The following is a 20,480-nucleotide window of genomic DNA, read 5'->3' on the forward strand; positions in this document are numbered from 1 at the left end:
AGCTATTTGGCCAGCCCCTCCCCCCAGATAAATACCTCTCTCTCTCTCTCTCTCTCTCTCTCTCTCTCTCTCTCTCTCTCTCTCTCTTTGTCTCTTTCCCCTGACTCTCACCCTCCCTCCCTCTCTTCCTCTCTCTTTTTTATATTTAGAGAAAGATTCTTTTTGCTTCAACACAGATTTTGACTTGTTGTTGACCTTAGGAATGGCTTTGGGTTCTCAGGTCATCATGGCCATTTAACCCTTAAACTCAGGGAAGCTGAATGATACACTACAGTTAGGGCTGTAACAGAAGTATGACTACCATGGCTAACCCAAAGCTTTGTATTTCTCAATGAGAAATTTGAAGCTGGTCAGTTCCAAGTTGGTCCCCTGTCCTCAGGATGTGACTTTTGTCCTCATGGCTTTGACACAGCTACTCCCTCTTTAGGTCTCTTGTTATTTTCCAGAATGAAAGAGGGGGAAAGGTTATGGGTGAGAGATACGTTATGCTCCTCAATCACTCTCCCTCTCCTTCTCTCTCTCTCCCGGTTCTCAAATTTTGAAAAGCAGAGACTTTGCCAAATCTGCAACAAGTATGTTTCTGGTGATTCTCAGGAGACAGACTTGGGCCATGTGACCTACACCTACACGACATTGTTAAGTGAGCAGATTGCAGTCCCAGGAGAAATAATCAGGGTTCAGTCAGCAGGAGGAAGCAGAGAACAGCAATTGCATAGGCAATCAGTGAAGGCTGCCATAGATAGCATCCAAGTTTTACTCCATCTTAGATATTCCACAGATTGCACTTTGAAGCCTATCATTTCCCAGTGAGGTGGTACACTGAGCCCTAATGCATACAGTGTTTAGTCCTGATGTGGATGATTAAGTTCATCCCATTAGCATTCTTGCACCAGCCTCTCACAGAGCACAGGGTGGGCTGCAGCGAAGGAAGCAGCCGTTCTCTGCCTCTGCTTTCTGTTTTCTCATTCCTGAAAGAGAGAGGCAAGGCGAAGGCAGCTGTACCACTAACGAGGAGAAGCCTGTTGGTGCCGAGAAAACTACTTCAGACTGATACACTTGCCTCCTCCTCAAAAGTTTGGCCAAGAGGGAGTAGGGGATTTTTGCAAAGCAGCCTTTATTTCTTATTTTCTGCAGTGGACATCTTTAGTTTGACCTCTGTCTGTGAGTTCTTCTTCTAATAACATCCTCCAAGGTATCATTTTGGGACAGCGTGATGTGTCTGCGCCCCTCAGTGGATGCAGGCCTGGTGGAAACATCGCACGACCAGCCAAGGAAGGCCAGTGAAATGGTGTCTTCTTGGGATCAGGTCTTCAGCACCATGTTTCAGGAATACAGCACCCTGAAGGGAATGCTGGAGGCCATACAGTGTGCCCTGGCTTCTAGCAGGGCTTAGCTCTGTGCTTCTAGAGCCTGGCTGCTTAGCAATTGCTTGTTCTTTGGATAAACACCTCCCTGAAGAGGGCAGTCACGAGGAGTGCCCCTGTTTTGCAATCCCCGAAACATGGCACATGTCTTTCCATTGCATCCGTTCATTCTACAGGTATTTGCAAGTTGCAAAGAGTCTATAAGGTGTCAGGATTGGTGCTCTGGCCAGCATGCTTATCTAGTTTCTGCTTTGAATCCACTAAACAACCTTGTACAAACACTATCTCCTTCCTTGGACCTCAGTTCTTTCATTTTTAAACTTGAAGATTAGAGCCGCTCCTCAGCTTCCAGCCATTCTCAACACTTCAGGGCTGCCCCCAAGAAAACCATCAGGTCTCTACACAGGAGTTTGGAGTGGCCCATAAAATTGGCTCTGGACTTCCAGCTCACTTCAATTAGAGCAGCTCCACTTTCATCCAATTTACTTATCAAGAGTGCTTTTTTTATTGGCCCTCAGCTAAAAATAAATATTTAAAAAATGCTGGACAATGTGGTTTCTAACAGGCCCTTCCAGATCTGAGGTTCTGTGAGTCTAAGCAGGTGTACTATTTAGTAACGTCTTTTCATTCATCAGCATAATTGGGAGTGCAGGAATGGCTGCCAAAGTATAATCTATATCTAAATAAAATCTTCTGTGTGCAAAACAGTGCAATGAAGGACATTCAGAAAAGAGCAGGCTGTGTGGACTGACTGGAGACAAACAAAGCACAGCTCCCTGCTTAGCAATTCTGGCAAAGCCTGGGCCGGGGAGCTGGAAAGGAGCCTACCCCCACCTTGGCTGCTCTCTACTTCTGCGAAGCAAAACATGCAAGCAAATGGAATATGGACCCATGCATTGGTTAGGCACATGCAATGTTTTGAAAACTTTCAATTACTTATCATTAATATTCATAAATTAGAAAATGTATTCAAAGACCAAGTTTCCTCACATCTTTTGAAAAACTGGGAGGTGCGACAAAGACAGGCTTGATTTTCAGCAGGACAGCAATCAGCTCAAGAGTGACACAACTGTCCCTTTGCATTGGCACATGTCTACTTCCCTTTGCTGCGGTCCCCTGTTTTTTTCCCATATGAAAATCCACACTTACACTTTGCCTTTTTTATTTCAAAGCAAGAATAAATGAAACACACACTCCATATACCTCTGTACCTATCCAAAGTGGGAAGAAACAAAATGATAGACTGAGAAAGATGTTTTTCTAGAAAAACAGGGCAGAGATGGTAGCCCCTTCCACAGGGGCAGTTACCAATATCAGGTGATTTGTTTTTGGTCATCACAATGAGGGATAAATTTGCAAGCATCTTAGAGGGCAGAAGCCAGGGAGATCACTCAGTACCTTACAACGCACAAGATATCCCCAGGACAAAGTATCCCCCAATACGCTGACAGAACCTTCGTTATGGACTTCCTGTGGGTTTGGCCTATTATGCTCCCTGAACTTGTTTACGTTACATATGTGAGCTCTGCTCTTTGGTCCTTAGTGATAGAGGCCCAGCTTCAATGATGACAGAACAGCAAGATTAAGTTTTATTGCGATTAACGTAGGGTGAGAATAAGGAGAACTCTAATGTGGGTGTGGTGGCCTCCACGCTTCCTCTGCCCATTTTACCCCTATTACCTGCATAAACAATTCATAAAAAGGTGCTATTTTTCCTTGTTTGAGGCTTCATAGCTTATAAATGGTGGGACAAGGCCTCAGATGAAGATGGAGCAATATGTTTGGAGCCCAAGTCCTCCGCTCTACCCAACTCATAACCTCCCTGTCCCCCACTGTGTGCTCTTAGCTGCATTATTTTTTTTCCATAATTTTATTGAGAAACAAATAGCAATGAGACAGTTTCAAATCTGATTAGTAGGACAGGTTCAATAATTAATACATTGCATATTATTGTCTTAGTGGTTATTCATTGTTTTGTTTAGTTTTGTCATTTAAATATTATAGGTGTGTGAATTCAACAAAATATTCCAAAATAGTCCAGTAGTCCATAATAGTAGTGGGTTTTCTGTAAGACTGGCAATGTCAGAAGTTGTTCACTTGAGCCTTTTACAGCTCAGCATATTAATATGGCTTTACTTTTTATACTTTGTGTTTATACTTTTCTGGTAGATGGTTAAGACCAAGATAAAGCAAGACCTATATAACAAGAAATGTAGCTTTTGTATCTGACAAGGTCAGGTAAGTCCCCTCAGGACTTATCCTGAAACCCTGTACTGCACTTTGTAGATCTTTTGTCAGTGTCAGCCATGTAGATGAGTCATGGACATTGCTTGGCCAATTTGCTCTCTGTGAAAGCCTGACAGAATGTTTTCCCTCCATGTGACTCTCCTTAGGCACACTCTACATCATCGATCACTTTCCTCTGTGGCCCCATAATCTCCTTGATCAGAAAATTTGGGACACCACTGAGTTACTTGATGCTATAGTACAGGTTCTCCTAAATCCTGAGTCTTCACTGGCTTAGCTGCATTATGATGTTGCCAACAACTACAGAACATAGAGTGATAACCTATTTTCTGTGCTCCCCTGTCCCTCCAGGGGATAGGCCTTGCTGAAGGGGGCAAGAAACTGCTGTTCAGAAAATCTGGCAAGGACTGACAGACACTGAGAGACTGCGAGAAACAGGGTACAAAGTCAAGAGTGGTAATGAAGGTTAAAGAGATAGTGCAGGTCCTATAAATGCCTCCCCTAAACAGCCGGCACAGCTAAGGCCCAGAAAAAGCAATTGGGTGTGGAGAGTCAAGAAGGAAGTCTGAAAATCAGAGTGGAAATCTTCATTCTTATTGTTGTTCAACAGTCCACTCATCTGTCATCCATCCATCCGTCCATCCATCCATCCATCCATCCATCTACTCATCTACCCATACACTCATCTATCTATCCACTCAACCAACCATCTCCATGTACAGCATATATTTATGGAGCAGGTTTCAGGCTACAGGCAAAGTGGATGACTCCTGCCCTTGTAGAATGAAAATCATGCTCTGAGATTTTTGGCAATTTGATCTCAGATAAATTATTCTGAGTTTCCTGATCAATAAAAGGAGGGGGAAGGTATCCATCCTGCAGGAAGTGATGTGAAATTTAAATAAGATCTCTTGGCACAGGACTTATCCCACTTTCCACTAAACGTCTCCCTGGTTCCATCCATTCTTTTATAGGTAGCCATGCTTCAGGTAGTCACAGATGATCCCTGTAGCTCAGGGTATGCTACAGGCAGACCTGTGGGTCAGGTCAGTGAAGGTAGCTTCTGAGATCACCATTCAGCTCAAGACCTTTTCATCTTCCAGAGAATGATTCTCTCTTATGAGGTTAGAGAGTGCTTCATGGATCACACCACGTAAGACTAGGATACAGAATGGCCCGCAAATCTGCAGCCAGCATGCTACAGTGTGTGAGGACCTGGGATCCTACCAGAGGCTTGCCGCTTCTTTTCTCTTGTAATTGCCAACTTGACATGGAAACCCTCAGGAGCAGAAGCAGATTCACACCGGCTTAGATGAGGTATGGGCACCCTCCTATCCAGAATCAAATGAGGCACTCAGTGGAAGACCAGGGGTGCATGGTGCATATAGCAACAGTATAATTTCAAGCTCTTGCTGCTGATTGCCTTGTGGCCTTTGGACAGACAGTCTTCAGGAAAGAGCAGGACACACGCAGATGCCTCTCACTAGACACACAGGCCTACTCACCAAGCTTGTACCACATGTCACGGATGGAGAAGCCAATTAGCCGTCGCATGTCCCCATACCTAGAGGAAACAAGATCGTCTACTTCAACCCCATCTCTGAGCATCTCATGAGCCCCCTCCCTCTTCACGAGGTCCAAGAACACAACTTACTTATTCAGGATTTTGTTGTACTTGGCATGCGAGAACTGCTCCAACTGCAGAGAATCCTGCGTGATAAAAGCCACTGCCAGATGAAAATAGTTGTTCCACAGCTGTAAATGAAGGGAGAGAACAGTCATGGAGAGGCCCGAAGTGGAGAGACACATTAACTGCTGGGTAATGTGAATAATTTATGAAGATGGCAGAAGACAAAAGCAGAACCAGTTTAATTGTGTGAGCTGCAATTTTCTGACTGGCACTGACTCTGGCATTCACATGCTGGCCCAAGTGAGGCCAATGGGTGGATTTCTACAGGTGCTGACCTATGACAACGGGGTTTAGGTGATGATGGGGGTGGTGGGTTAGGGTTGGACTTTTCATTGTTGCTTTATGCTTTGTTTTCTTTTGTGAAAGATAACTTGCCTTAACTGGGAGCCTGGTGAGCTGGCTTCTGCCCTGAAATTAGAGGTCCATGAAGGAGAAGGGATTTGCAGGGACCAGTAGCTTCTCTGGAGACCCTCCCTAAATCACCTGCCAGTATAGGGCGCCAGCCTGCAGCACCTTCTCTCTTAGAACATATTGCTGTTTCCTTTCCCTTTGTTTGGTGGTTTCAAAGAGTGTTTCCCAGCTGGAGGCAGCAGCAGCAGCACCTGGGAACTTGTTAGAAATGCAAATGCCCTGGCCTCTGCCCAGACCTGCTGAATCATAGCCTGTGTGGGTGAGGCCCAGAAATATGTCTGAGAATAAGTATACAGGGTAATTCGGACACTTGTTTAGTTAGAACTCCTGCAGGCTCGGATTCTATGTAGACTTGTCATAATTTTCACACATAGATGATCAGTTGACATACAGCATGGACTCTATAATAGAATACTGGAGCCCACTCCCCCAGCTAAAGGTAAAATAGAGCAGGTAAAAGATTCATTACATGGTGAGTGTTCAAAACATGAGCCCAGTGATCAGGATATTGACATAAGACACAGGCTGGAGAGATGCACATTCCAGTCAAGATGCTGTTGAGTCTGCAAATCTCCCAACAAAACTGAGGTGACTGTGGTACTCACTGCAGAAGGCTTTAGCGAAGACGATACAAGGTGGAAAGGGCCTGAATTACAATGGAAGCTCAGAAGCACTTCTAGCCTTTTTTAAAAAAAATATTATTTGATGGGTTCCTTTGGTAGCAAAGTAAATAGCAGAGTCTAGCTACTTGGGTGCTTGGGGCTTTGCTGCAAGATGCTATGGGCCTGTAAGGAGCAAGTGGGGACAGCCTTGCTGAACAAAGCTGACCCACTTTTAGGTCCCTTTTAGCGCTGTTTGGCAAAGGTGCAGGGAGAAGAAGCTAGAAAAATCACTGCCATTGAGACTTCCATCTGTAATGCAAAGAAGTTCATTCCAGGTTGCTGATGTCCAAGAATCAGAGCAGGCAGCTCCACCACTGAGACCATCACTGCCATGCGGAGTACTCACACGCACTGTGCTTCCAGATTCAGAATGCAGCGAGTCAAGGAGCCCATGATTACCACAGGCCAGGACTCCCTTATTTCAGAGATGCAAACATGAAGGACCAGATAAGGTAAATGACCACCGAAGGTCTTTTTCAATTTAGATATAATGAGAATTGAATAATTTTAAATTAATGTTCAAAAATTATAAAAGTATGCCCATAGTTAAAAGATTTAGATGACAGAAAAGATTAGATAATAAAAAGTTATTTTCCATCCTAATTCCATTTTGAACTCTGCCTAATTCTTCAGAATAGCATGTTGACAATTTCTTGGGGATCTTTTCACCATTTTTTCTTAACGCACAAACATATAGGTGTACATCATTTCTAAATAACCCCCTGGTATACTTCACTTTTTTTCTTAAAAGTATACCCTACATTCATTTCTCTATTAGTAACTACAGATCTGCTTTTTCCTCCTTTATTGCTGTAAAATATTCTGTTATAAGGATGTACTTTAATTTTAACTAGCACCCTATTCATACACACTTAACATGCTTCCAACTCTTTCCTCCAGCAACAGCACTGCAATCAACATGCTGCTGAAATAGCTTAATGCATGAGAAAGTGGATCTGTGGTATGCAGTCCTCCGGTTGTTACTGCAAACTCATAGTCTAGGAAGGTTCACAGAGTCTAGGAAGGTTTTGCTGCTGCTGTTTTCTTGGTTGTTTGTTTTCAGACTGTCTGAACACCTGCCTTAGTTCTAATCCCATTACCAGCTCAATTACTGTGAGCATATTACTCAACCTCTTAGACTCTCAGTCTTTTTAATCTGAAAAATGAAGATAATTGTACCTAAAAGGTGTACTGTAAAGGAGAAATCCTGACTACAAATTCCTACTCAATCTCACTATATCAGTTCAAACAGTCCAAGCCCTTCCCACTCACCCATTCTGCCATAGATCTGCCCACCAGTCACACTCATGTACTTTCTTTATAGCACTTATAATATTTTTAAACAAACCGATTTATCCTCTGTCTCTTCTACTGGATGTAAGCATTATACAGGCAACAAAATCTTTCTCTTGTTCACTATTTTATATACCATGTCTGGCTTCACGTCTGACTTGGCACGTATTCCAGAAATATTTATTGAATGAGTTCATTAATGAACCAAGTACTCTGTGTGCTTTCTCATTAGGTCTACTGAAGAAATTTGTATTCTTCTTCTCATTTCAGATTTCAGAAAGTTGACACTCACAGAGATCAACTAACTTGCTTAAAATAGTAAAGGTAGCACTTGAATCCAAGTTTGTCTTACTCTGGGACTTTCCTTAAAATGTTTTGTATGTAGTTGACAATAATTACACAAATTTATATGGTCAAGTATGGAGTCTCAACATATGTATACCTTGCGTGATGACCAACACAGGACAATTCACATTATCTATCATCATAAATATTTATCAACTCTTCATGGTAAAACAAGCCCTTTCCTCTAGCTACTTTTTTTCCTTTGCAGTACTGGGGATTGAGCTCAGGACCCTGTGTTTGCCAGGCAGATGCTTACTCTACTGAGCTATCTCCCCAGCCCTCCTCCAGCTTCTCTGAATTCATATAATTATTGGGGACTAGAGTCTCTGCTGTGCAACTGGATGCCAGAAAATACTTCTCCTAAGTCACTGTAATTTTGTACCTGCTGACCAGTCTCTTCCCATCACCCCGTTCTCTCAACTTCCACAACCTCTGGTGATTATCATTCTACTCTTCCACAAAATTGATGCTTTTAGTTTCTGCATGTAAATGAGTTCATAAGGGATTTGTCTTCTCTGCATGTGGCTTATTTGACTTAATATAACATCATCCAGGACTATCCATGTCATCATAAAATATAGGAGTTCATCTTTTTGTGGCTGAATCATATTCCATTGTGAATAAATTTCCCACTGTCTCTACTCATGCATCTGGCGTGGACACTTAGATTGATCCATATTTTCACCATTGTGAATAGTGTCGTAATCGATACGAGGGTGTAGGTATCTCTTTGATATGCTAAGTTCGTTTCCTCTGAGTGCATGTCTAGTAGTGAGACTGAAGGGTCATAGGGTCATTTTAGCTTTCAGTTTTTGAGAAGCCTCCATAATATTTTCCATAATGGCCACACTGACTTGCATTCCCACCAACAGTGAGCAAGGGTTTGCATTTCTGTATACCCTTTCCAGTGCTTGTCCTTTGGATGACAGCCACACTAACTGGAGAGATGTGAGAGCTCGCTGCGGTTTTGATTTGCATTTCCTGCTGATTGCTGTTGTTGAGCATTTTTTTTGTGTGTGTGTGTTTTGGAGCACTGTCTTCTCCTATACAATGTCTATCTGGGTTTGCTTTGTTTGGCTGTTGAGTTGCGTTCCATACATATCGTAGAGTTCAGCCCCTTATCAGCTCTATGGTGGACAAATACTTTCCCCCGTTCTGTAGGTTGTTTCTGTCTTCCTTTTTTTTTTTTTTGTGCAGAGATTTTTAATTTAGTGTAATCTCATTTTTCTATCTTTACTTTTGTCACCTGTGCTTTTGGGGTCTTGTCTAAAACTCCTTGCCTAGACTAATGTCACAAAGCATTTCTCTACATTTTGGTCTAGTAGCTTCACAGGTTCTTCACTAGGACTTGCCTTCTTAAACACCCTGCTCTTTTGCTAAAATTGCTTCTCTTCTCCCGTCTTGGTTCCTTTTAGCCTTGGCTGTTGGCTAAGTTTCCAGTGGTTCATCTTACATTTAAGAGTCTTCAAAGTAGAGAAAGCAAGGGTTTAAATTCCTCAAAATTCCCTTTCAATGGATTTTAATTATTATTTCTTCCAAAATCCAGTTAACAAAAAGACCTGGCACACAGTGTACCTTAAATGGTGCTACGTCAGCCCCTCTGTAGTACAGGGTCCAAGTGCATGCCTGTTCTGGGGTGCTGTTGAGCCTGGGGGTGGGAGGCTCCAGGTGTGCACTTGGGTGAGGACCATCAGTCCAGAGGCAGTCTGGGGTCTCACAGCTGCTGCATGTAGGGCTGGGGGAATGGTCTAGGCACAAGGGCATCTTTCTGACTGGTGCAGGCATCCCGACATGAGTCTTTACCATGTGTCTGCTGTGGCAAGATGGACTTCTTGAAGGCTTTGATCACTGACCCTTCTCCAGATGTTTCTTTCTCACTGATTTTTTTCTTTTCTTTGTGGTACTGGTGATTGAAACTTAGGTCTCTGTGTTGAGCTACCTATGCAGTACCCCAACCTGAGTACTTTTTAAAACTTTGAGACCAGATCTTGATAATTATTTTGCTATCACTAGCTTACATTTTCATTTTAAATACCAATCTTCTCCTCCTTCTTCAGTAATGGCTGAGAATATTCTGGAAACTTTTCATAGGCTGTCTAGTACAGGTCCAAATATAGTCCTTAATTGGGCTGGTGCCCAGAAACTTATACCAAGATGTCTCCAGGCCTGCTTAGAATGACCATGCCCACAAAGCAGTAGAGAAATGGATCTCAGGACCAATCAGAGGGCTTCCTACAAAAACATATTTCCTGAGCCTCAGTGTATCCCCTCATCCCACCCTGTCATAGTCTTTCAGAAAACTTGATCCTGTAGTCAATCACCTCAGCACTTTGTATTCCAGGGCTAGTGAAAACTAGCAAGGGCAGAAAGATTTCCTGGATCTCAACAGAGGCAACTTTCAGAGTCCAAAGGCACCTTTTGTAAGCACCAGAAAAGTGGAGGGAGCTGTGGAGACAGTACTATGCAGACAGTGCTGGGGCTCTGTTCCAGAGGCCCAATAGCAGTCGGAAAAGTCAAAAGATTCCTGGGAAATTCGGTTTATTCATCAGTGAAGTGGCAGCATCCCTACCCATTAGGATTATGATAAGCATCAAAATGTCCTAATCAGACACCTAGCAAAGGTTAACTACTTTCTTCAAAATCTTGGGTAACAGAAGATGGATTTCTATCATCTTTTCTCAAGAGTCCAAGATCCTTGGGAGTAGGGCAGTTGCTTAGTCCATTTTGTGTGGCTATAGCAGAATATTACAGCTAGGTAGTTGTTAAGGTTTGTGTCAAGATGTGCCCCCAAACCTCCTGCAGTCATGGTGTGAGCATCTAGAGTTTGTGATTGACTCATGGTCCAATGTTGGGATTATAGGTGTGAGTGCTGCACTCATCCTCAGCAGGTAGTTTGCATACAATATAAGGGACAGAGTCTTTTCTCTCCTCCCTTTTCACTCCTGCTGTCTTCTGCCTCTACAAACTGCCATCTTTCTGCCATGCCACGCTGCCTTGGAGCCAGCTGATTATGGACTGAAACCTCACCACAAACTGTGAGCTAAAATATCCTTTCTTTCCTTAGTTTGGGTCATCAGGTATTTTGTCCTTGTAAAGAGAGAAAAGTAACTAAGACAGTGGTTTATAAGGAAGAGATGTTGTTTTCAGTTCTGGAGGCTGGGAAGCCCATGACAAAGAGCTGGCACTAGCCCTCCAGCCCCAGAGCTCTCATACCCTAACCACCTCTTCACTTCCCAGTACAGTTGCATACTGCATGTGAACTTTGGAGGACACACTCAAACCCTAGCTGGACTGCTTTGCTTTATTTCCAGATTCTTCAAAACATGTTGCAATAGCCTGTATTAGCCCTCAGCAAAGCTCCTGCTGAGTTGGATTCTAAATCTTTTCTTGGTCTCCTCTGGCCATGCAAATGAATGTGAACGCTAAGCCCTAGTACCCCGAATAGGATCCAGAAATGTCAATGATCTTAGCTCCCAGCAGAAGACACCATTTGTGTTGCTCTCAGATCTTCTCACCCTCACGGCAGCACTCACAGAGCTTTCTGCTTTCTGCCCTTTGACTCATAAACCACAGTTCTAGAAAAGATATCAGGGATAGTCTCCTGTGCCTGCCTTCGCTGGACAGCCGCTGCCGAGGCCAGTATCACTGGGTGATGGATGCTGTTCCTGCTGATGTTAAATGCATAATGAATGAAACCATATGAAGGAGACAAGGCATGTTCCAGGCAGGGTACAGAGAGCAAATCCATTCTCACACAGGGTAGGAAGAAGTAAGAGAATAAAGATAAGGCTGAAAAATGACCCTGCTCTTGGGGACTTTTCACTATCTATGGAAGCCTGATTAGAAAAACACTTTATTTGATGTTGATCATGTCCTTATTTTGTAGAAGCTAGTGGGTATGACAGCTCCAGGTAATGTGATCACCAGAAAAATCATCTATACTGTTCTGTTTATCAAGGACTGGCATGAGTCCCCAGCCCAGGCACACCTGGGGCAAGCATCATGGCTGTTGTTATTGTCAAAATAATAATTACTATAATGAGCTCTTATCTATTACTATGTTCCCAGCAATGTTCTATGCCCTTTACATGAAACATTTTAATTAATCATCACAACCACCCAATGAGATAGCTTCTAGTAGCACCTTTCATTTAATGATGAAGAACTGAAGCACAGAGAGGAAAAGTAATTTGCCTAAAGTCACACAGCTGATAACCTCAGACTTTGTGTCTATAGATCTTTCATTCTTTGGGCATCTCTCAGATACATATTTTCTTACAGGAAAATGTCATAAAACATACAAGAATGTCACAAAGGACTGAGACTGACTTCCCTTGGAAAGTACCTCCTGAGACCATGGAGGAGAGCCACATCAGGGAAGCTGGTTTGAGTCAATAATTGCCAACGCCCACATAAAGAGATAAATGAACAAGCTGGCCTTTTGATGGCCCAATCACTGGCTCTTCCGGCCATAGGCATCTTGTTTCAAACTGTCCCTCCAAAAACACCATGGCTTTATCTACTTCTTTGAATATACCCATCACCAGAGCCTGTAGGTGATGGGGAAGGGAATCAAACATTTCTACTAATTCAAAACAGCCATTGTGACATGTTTTGTGCCCCTGACAGAAATGTATCATGCCAGTAGATACTCTCACCCAGACCTGGCCAGGAGGTCAACCCAAGGCGATAGTGACACTGTACCTGGCATGTGGCTATGGATGACTGACTTCTAGTCTCAATTGGGCTGGTGTGCTATGTGACTTTGGGCTGCCCGTTTACTGCCTCTGAATTTTATTCCTGCATCCTCAAAGGGGACAAACTATTAATCATGCTGGCTAACTTACAAGGTAGGTGGAAGTATTAAAAAATATGATGACCTTAGAGTGCCTCTCATGAGACGTGGCAAGTAGGATCCGTCAGCAGTTGGTAGCTACTATTTTCACTAGTTATCAATAGCTGGTTTGAATGAGAAATAGTGGGAGGGAATTTCTTCAGAGAAAACATTTCATCCCTACAAAGCCTTATAAGCTGCTATCCTCAGTAGGATAGATGCTGTAGGTTTCAGCCCAGACGTTAGCTCCTCACGGAGACATACGGTGTGCCAGGCACAGAGTAGAGGGTAGCTTGAGTATGAGGTCTTTGCTCTCATTATGCTCATGAAAGAAACAAGACATGTAGATGAATATGTAAACAAGATGATTTCAAATGACAAGGAGAGCCATGGAAAGACTCCCACAGGCCCAGTGCTGATGAGCAAGCAATGACTATGGCATAGGTGGAGAGTCCTCTGGGAGGAGTCAGGCAAGAGAGGTCTCCTTCAGGATGAAGATTCAGAAAGGAAACGGGAGGGAATGTCTTATGAATTTCTTCAGCAAGCTGGATGACACACCCAAGGCTGGAAAACTCTACTGAAGTAGAAAATGCAGTTGACAGCATGTTACAGATGTAGCACCTGAGTATGGATGTTGTCCATGCCTGGCCTGCAAAGTCTTAGTTGGGGCAAGCCACAGTCCAGACATCAGGATACCTCCAAGGAATGAGCAGAAAAGGCCATTCACAAGTCTGTAGTACCAGACTTGGGCTGCTTCAGTCCTCTGTGAAAGAGACCCAGGAGGACCGAGGGCCTTTCCCTGGTCCTCTCTCTCATACCCCCAGCCACAGGCAGCCATGTAGAATATTCCCACCAGTCTTTGAAATACTGGTTCTTCATGGGTCGGGATCTGCACTGGGTGTGTCACTGTCCTAGGGACCTATTTTTAGGTGCCTGAAAATCTCAAAAGCTCCAAGGTGTTTGATCACAAAAATGACTTTGGGAAGAATTGGAAACCACAAAAGATGTACTGTGAGATTTACTGTAAATTGTGTTTTGTGCTGCAGTGAAAACTGAGAAAATAGGATGCATTTTTGAAAGGTGGTACATGCTCTAATGAAAATAAATGAACACAAGACCAGTAGGCAGTCACATTTGCATATGAAGCTCAGTTGGTGACTGGTTAATCAGGGCCTTTGTTTCAGGGCCTGAGAACTTCCCTCCCCACCATCCTCTCTATGGACATTGCAGAGACACTGGCATGTTGCTATGTCTTATGAGATGTATGTGATGGAGCAGTAAGCTTCAAGTTGCCATAACAACCCCCAACTGCTTCCAAGGGCAACCCTGGCACCTCAGACTCACCTGGAACTCAAAGTTCGTATGTTCCAGAAACTTCTGGTTCATGGTTTCTGCAAACTTGTTGATAGCTCTCAGGAAGACTCTGAAAGAGAGAAGAAAGTCACTAGAACCCCAGAGCCCTCCCCTTACTCTCTCTCTCAGGGAGAAGTTTACAGACCACCCACTGATGTGCAGCCCACGATCAATTCAGAACAACATCTAATCCCACTCAAGACCTGGAGTCACGTTTACCTTGCGAGAACTCGACAACTGTCAAAACTTTTGAAAATCTGTCTGGTCTTATGTTTAAGATAGTAGAAGTTTATGACAGAAGTTCATTCCATCCACAAAAGGTAGGAAAAGATATCACCTCCCTAAAACATAGTCTATCAGATCCTATCATCCAGAGAAAGCCATCACTCCCCCCACAAAAATAACTAAAACTAAAATACAAACCAAAAAAACCCCAGATATTCCACTATCCTCTTGAGAAAGCTGTCACCAACACTTTGATGAATATAATGTCAAAGTTCTCCCTAGACATATACACGAGTGATATTCTAAGGAAGCTAAGGATAACATTTTGATAAATTGCATTACACAATAAATGCTGTTTCACAGCCTGTCTTTTTTACTCAACAAGAAATTGTGGGCTCCTTTTATGCCAGTGAATGCAGATATACATCATCCTTTTTAATCACTGAAGAGCATTCTGCTGTACGGATATATCAGTTTATTTAATCACTTTTTTATTGATGGACCTTTTGGTGATCTCTTGGCTTTTTTATTATAAACAATATTCCACTGATGATTCTTCTATGTATGCCTTGTACCTTCTCTATGCAACTCTCCTCCACTCTTCTGTGTCACATCACTGGTCAAATGTCATCCACATTTAACATTTTGGTACCTGTTGCCAAGTGACCTTTGTCCTTAAATGTCCCGCTGGTTATCTAGTCCACCTCTTGGCCGCTGCCAAGCTTGGCTGACTGCTCTGACTGACATGCTTCTCTTGCTCTGTCATACTCTAGCGCTGTGTTCTCACTGTGGCTAACACTGGCTTCCACAGCTCCCCACATCCACAGGACAAGTCACTGCTTGTACCTTTCCCTTCCTTCTCATGCTTGGCCTCACTCTTACCCTGCGCTCTGCTTGCTGAGTGCTTGACCATGTTCCTTCTTTCAGTAAAAGGAGACACTGTTTCTGACTCCTTACAGTCAAAATTCTGCCTTGCCCCTATGGTCTAGATCAAAAGCCCTCTCCTTCCTGTGGCCTTCTACTGTCTTCCTGGCTGTAGTCACCACCTCGCAGTGTCCACTCTCTTCTTGTCACCACACTTCATATTCTAGCTATCTCTCTGCAGTTGAAACTCCTCTTTTAGACTATGAGCTTCTTTAGGGCAGGGCCTGCTGCATCCTGTCTCCCGAAGGGCTCTCATTGTCCTGCCATTTGCCAGCATTCATCATGGTGTATGATGACTTATTTGGATGACTCACTGAAGTCTGTCTCCTCCATTGTGCTGTGCTACGCAGAGATCAGATTCCCTCATGTGATGTACTCACTGATTCACATGGATTTGACATCCAAAGGTTTATCCCCTTCCTTGGCAACTCCCTGAGGATCCATTTGACGCCAGTTCTCTGCTCTATATCCTTGCTTGGATCACTAATGGGCTTCTGAAATTTACATGCTGAAAAAAAAAACCCCAACCCCTGCTCTTTCCAGTCTCACACACCTCCTTCTGTAGTTTTCCTAATTCAGTGAGGGACAATTCCCCTCTACCAAGTGTTCAGAGAGAGAGTAAAAGCATCTAATTTAGGTGCTTTTACTCAACTTCCATCTTTGTCTCCTATGCTATGTGTAGCCTGTTGGCACATCCTCTTAGCACTGCTCTCTGAATATACCCAGAATGCAACTATTTCCTATCGCCCCACCCCACAGTGACTGGCCTGTATCAGGCCACTCTCATTCATATCTTGGAGTTCTGTAGGTGTCTCCCAGCTACAACGAACAGCGGTCAAGTCTCACTTTTATATCTATATTGATACGATTTTAGAGCACAGGAAGACATCGCACCCATATTAGTGTTTATTACCTTTCACAAGCAGTAGCCACATAATAACTATCTGTCCCTAGAATGGCTGCTCCAGGGAAAATGCCGATCTGGCCAACTTGGGTCACCATAGGAAGATAATAAAGGATGTGCTGCTGAGTGGATTACAGCTGTGGGTAATAATCAGGACTCAGTGCTGCTTGGAAGCCTTTAACAAATGTTATGCAACACATTTGCACACAGAAATGTCCTCTCCTAGGGAGCAAAAAAGCAGGCATACTTCTACCATTAACATCAGCACCTCCGTGGCAAGAATTCTCTCCTAGGGCATTAATCCTTGGCACTGTTGGTCTGCCTTCAAAATGGGCTGAGCATTCTTCTTCCAGAGAAATCCCAGGGAGAGAAAGAAGGAAGAAACTATAGGGAATGCCCCAAAGCTTTCGGCATATTTTGCACGAGCCATATATGCAAACAGAACCTATAGCATTCACTATATGGATATTGCTGGTCAAGAATGCTGGGCCAGGTGTCCATTAAACATTCACATAATTTGTTGTGTGAAAAGATGGTGTGTACTGGTGTCAGTGTCCAGATTGCAAAATTTGCCACCCCAAACACACACATACATACAACGCTTTGGGGGTGCTACTTTCTGAAGTCTCAGGAAGCAACCATGGTAGAGTTAGCAGAGGTCATGAGAGTGCCCACGGTTGCAGCAAAGCTCTGGGTACTCGAGCCCCCTCCCTCCCTCGGGTTGCTCTGTTCTTTTCTTTTCAAAGGCAAAGAACAACAGCAAAATGGACAGGCAGAAGACTAGCAGTTTGGAAATGTGTTTGAGGCAGGCAAGGTGGGGAGAAACAGAGACAGAAGCCCCCCAAAATCCACCACCCCATCAGGCCATCAAAAAGTGAGGTTCCTTCTATTTTACTTTTAGTTTTCATTTGCTAATATGCCTTTGAAACAAGGCCTACTAGACATCCATATTTCCTCCTTATAGATTAGTTCTCTGATTCCCGAGATGGAAATCCACCGAGTGACTGTCATGCTTTGTACAAACATCTCAGGAGCTGGAGTGTGAGGCCACCACGAGGGCCTTTACACATTCTCAGCAGCAACAGAGCCACCCAGAGATCCGGTAACCATCGCTGGGCTGATCCCCAGCCTTGCCCTGGCTCTGGCTCTGGCGGCTAATGTTGATCCACCTTGTGCCAGTAGGTATCAACAGCAGGAAGAGGAAAGGGAGAAAGTCGGGTTTGGTGCCCTGTTTGGATTTGTAAAACACGGCTTTTTTTTCATTTTCTTTTTTTCCTTCTTTGTCTCCTTCTCCTTTAAACAACCGTTCTTAAAAGCCTAAGCACTAATATGGTGGAGTGGTTTAGAAAAAAAAAAAAAAAACCCTGATCTCTCTCACTCCTCTGAACAACAAAGTACAATTGTTAAAAACAAAGTGTGTGACCAATTCCCAACCTAATGCTTAGCAGACTGTGTAAGAGTAATGATAATTACAGTCAGATTCTCAATGTATGCCAGGTTCTCTATTAAGCAAATGTTTTCCTTCTTCTCCCTGCCTCCCTTGCTTCCTTTTGCTGTCTTTCTCTCCTTTATTGTCTGCTATAATCTTACAAAGCTCTCTGAGATCAATGTTTTGCCATCTTAGAGACATGAGTTTAGGTAGTGTTTCCAATAACCCAGTCAGTACCTGTAGAATCAGGATTTAAACAAAGGGACACTATCTGTAGAATGTCGGTATTTAACTACTCTGCCAGTCTATCCAGAGAAAATCTTTTGAGATTCTGTTCAATGTCAGCTATGAGCTCACGTTATTAATAATAATGAAGATGGCAATATTAGTAATTTTTGTGTAACTATACCACTGCCGAGGTATAGTTAAATAATGTACTCCACAGACATTATTCTAATTAATTCCATATTCTGAGGTGGCTGCTATTGTTATACCCATTTAACAGAAGAAAAGAACGACTCTTGGAAAGATCAAATAATTGCTCCTCATACACATGGCGAAGAAGCAGCAGGGTCCAGGCTCATCCTAACTTGGCATTTCTCTAAAGCCTGAGCAGTGCATCAGAAAAGCATATTGGCTCCTTTGAAGTACTGGAATTCTCTTTCTTCTTTCACCATGCGGGTGCCCCACTGTGCCTGTGTTATGCTGCCACACTGCCCACAGCTGGTTGGCTGCAGGGCCAACACCTGGCACACAGACTCCATCCTGGGCTGACTGCAGTCTGTGTGTGGGGTGTCTAACAGGTAGCTCTACCCACTGGGGGCACCTGAGCCAGCACAAGAGTAGACAGAATCTAGGGAGGACACAATGGGCCAGAGCCCTGAGTGGAAGCCAGGAAGAGTCATGAGGAACCAGACGCCATATGCAACAGAGAAAAGAAACAGAAGTCAACTACTGTGAGCAGAAAGAAGCTGAGAGAAAGAAGAGCCAAACTCAGTGCTGATTTTGGGAAAGCAGCTCCATGTGAGGCTTCGCTGTGGCCCCAGTGTTTGCCTTGCCTTATGTGGCAGAACATATCTGAGTTATGAGAAGCAGCTGAGATCCCCCATAGCTCCCCTTCTGAGTGAGTCTATGAGCCACACCCACCAGCCCTCGGACTGAATCCTGGCCCCAGTCAGTTCCTGTCTGCCGGTCTGAGCCATGATTTCGACCTCTGTGGACATCAATTGCATCATCTGTGAGATGAGCCATGTGTGAAAGCTGAATGAAATAGAGCATATGCAGCAGGTAGCCCAGTGCCTCCATGCACAGGAGTCCTGAATCAAACTCTGCTGTTGGTCTCTTAATTCTTAACTTACGATCACCTCACAGCCTGGGACCTGGAATATATGTGGTAGAACATAATGCCAATTCAGCACAACAGCACAGCACTGACCCATGCCCAGGACTGGATGATGTGAATTCAAGATGGAGCAGGAAGTAGGCATGCCCTTGGGAGGAGATGCATGAAAAGGGAAAGGGAAGGCCTCCTCAATCCCTCTCCCCTATGGTGCACGGGATCCAGTTGGATCTATTGGTCTAGACTCAAAGATGGAAACAGAAGAGTTGGCTATGGGACAGGAGCTCTTATGCCTTCCCTCTTGGGGAAGTGAGACATTAATTTCTCTGGTTGTTAAGTGGGTCCTTTCCCAACACACACAAGGTCCACACACCTACAGGGTGAATTGGCACAGTCCAACTCAGTGTCAGATTGTGGCTCAGCCCAGCTGCCTTTGACATTCCTGTAGAACTTGGGACCACAGTGAGGATGCAATAGCCTCCTTCCATAAATCTGAAATCCTGAGCCATGTATCAGGAGTAGCTGTGCCCCTCTCCCTCTCCCCCTATCTTTGGATGACATGGTTTGAAGGAAATGAGACTGCCAAAAAGAATAGTCACTACAACTTATGGTAGGTGGGAGAAAGGGGGAGTGGGCTTCAGGGGATGTGCAGTGTCCCCACACGCGACAAACCACAATATGATCAGATGCTGCCTTGCTAAACTGCCTAGCATCAGCTTCTGAGCCCTGCTATATGCTTGAGACAGTATTAGACCAACAAAGATAAGCACTGTCCAGCCCAGATTTGCCTCTCTGTAAAGTACTTTGGATATGTCCAGATCATGGGAAGATAAAAATTAAAATAGTAGCTAACACCTAGGAGATGCTTGCTCTATGTCAACATTGTTCTAGCTAATTTATGTGTACTGTTTCATTTTGGTCATTTTGTGATAGTGACTATTATTAGTTCCATTTTACAGTGAAAAAAGCTGGGTCCAAAGTGGCTCAGTAACTCTCCTGTGGTCATACAGCTAGTGGTTCATTGGTGGAGACAGCATTTGAATGCAGGCAGTCAGAGGCTGAACTTCTGTGTGTTGCCTCTGGGCTTTGAATGCAGGATAATCATTGTGGCACTGGGCCCTACTGCCACAGGCCTATGTACTAGCTCCTCCAGGAAACGGGAAGCCCTATGCTTTCTGGAACTACAGCTTGAATGGCACATCCGCCCCCTACACCCACGGATGCCAAAACATGTAATAAACACGTGCTCATTGACTGCACTTAAGAGAAGCTTTAGGGGTGGGCATAAATCCCTAAGTCCCTTCAGAATGTCAGAATTCCAGTTTGAGGCACAGAGGGAACAACAACAATGAAAGAGGTTCCTAGGCATAATTTTGTTAATTTACAACATTATAAAGATCTTGATCATTTAAAACTTAACCATATCATGTAAATCAGATCTTTCTGCATGCTGCCTCTTA

At 43.8% G+C, this 20,480-nt stretch overlaps 1 protein-coding gene across 1 annotated transcript in view; it reads right to left on the bottom strand.

Annotated features, from left to right (window-relative positions):
• The window catches only part of Dock2 (dedicator of cytokinesis 2), a 478,084-nt gene that overhangs the window by 76,452 nt on the left and 381,152 nt on the right, over positions 1 to 20,480 (bottom strand). The window contains exons 30-32 of the mRNA XM_004637060.2: positions 14,191 to 14,269; positions 5,266 to 5,366; positions 5,117 to 5,175 (exon numbers count right to left, since the gene is read on the bottom strand). Of these exons, the coding sequence (XP_004637117.2) occupies positions 5,117 to 5,175; positions 5,266 to 5,366; positions 14,191 to 14,269 (239 nt within the window). The remainder of the gene's footprint in view (positions 1 to 5,116; positions 5,176 to 5,265; positions 5,367 to 14,190; positions 14,270 to 20,480) is intronic.

Source organism: Octodon degus, unplaced genomic scaffold, assembly GCF_000260255.1.
Source record: "Octodon degus isolate 3935 unplaced genomic scaffold, OctDeg1.0 scaffold00085, whole genome shotgun sequence".
Taxonomy (NCBI): Eukaryota; Metazoa; Chordata; class Mammalia; order Rodentia; family Octodontidae; genus Octodon; species Octodon degus.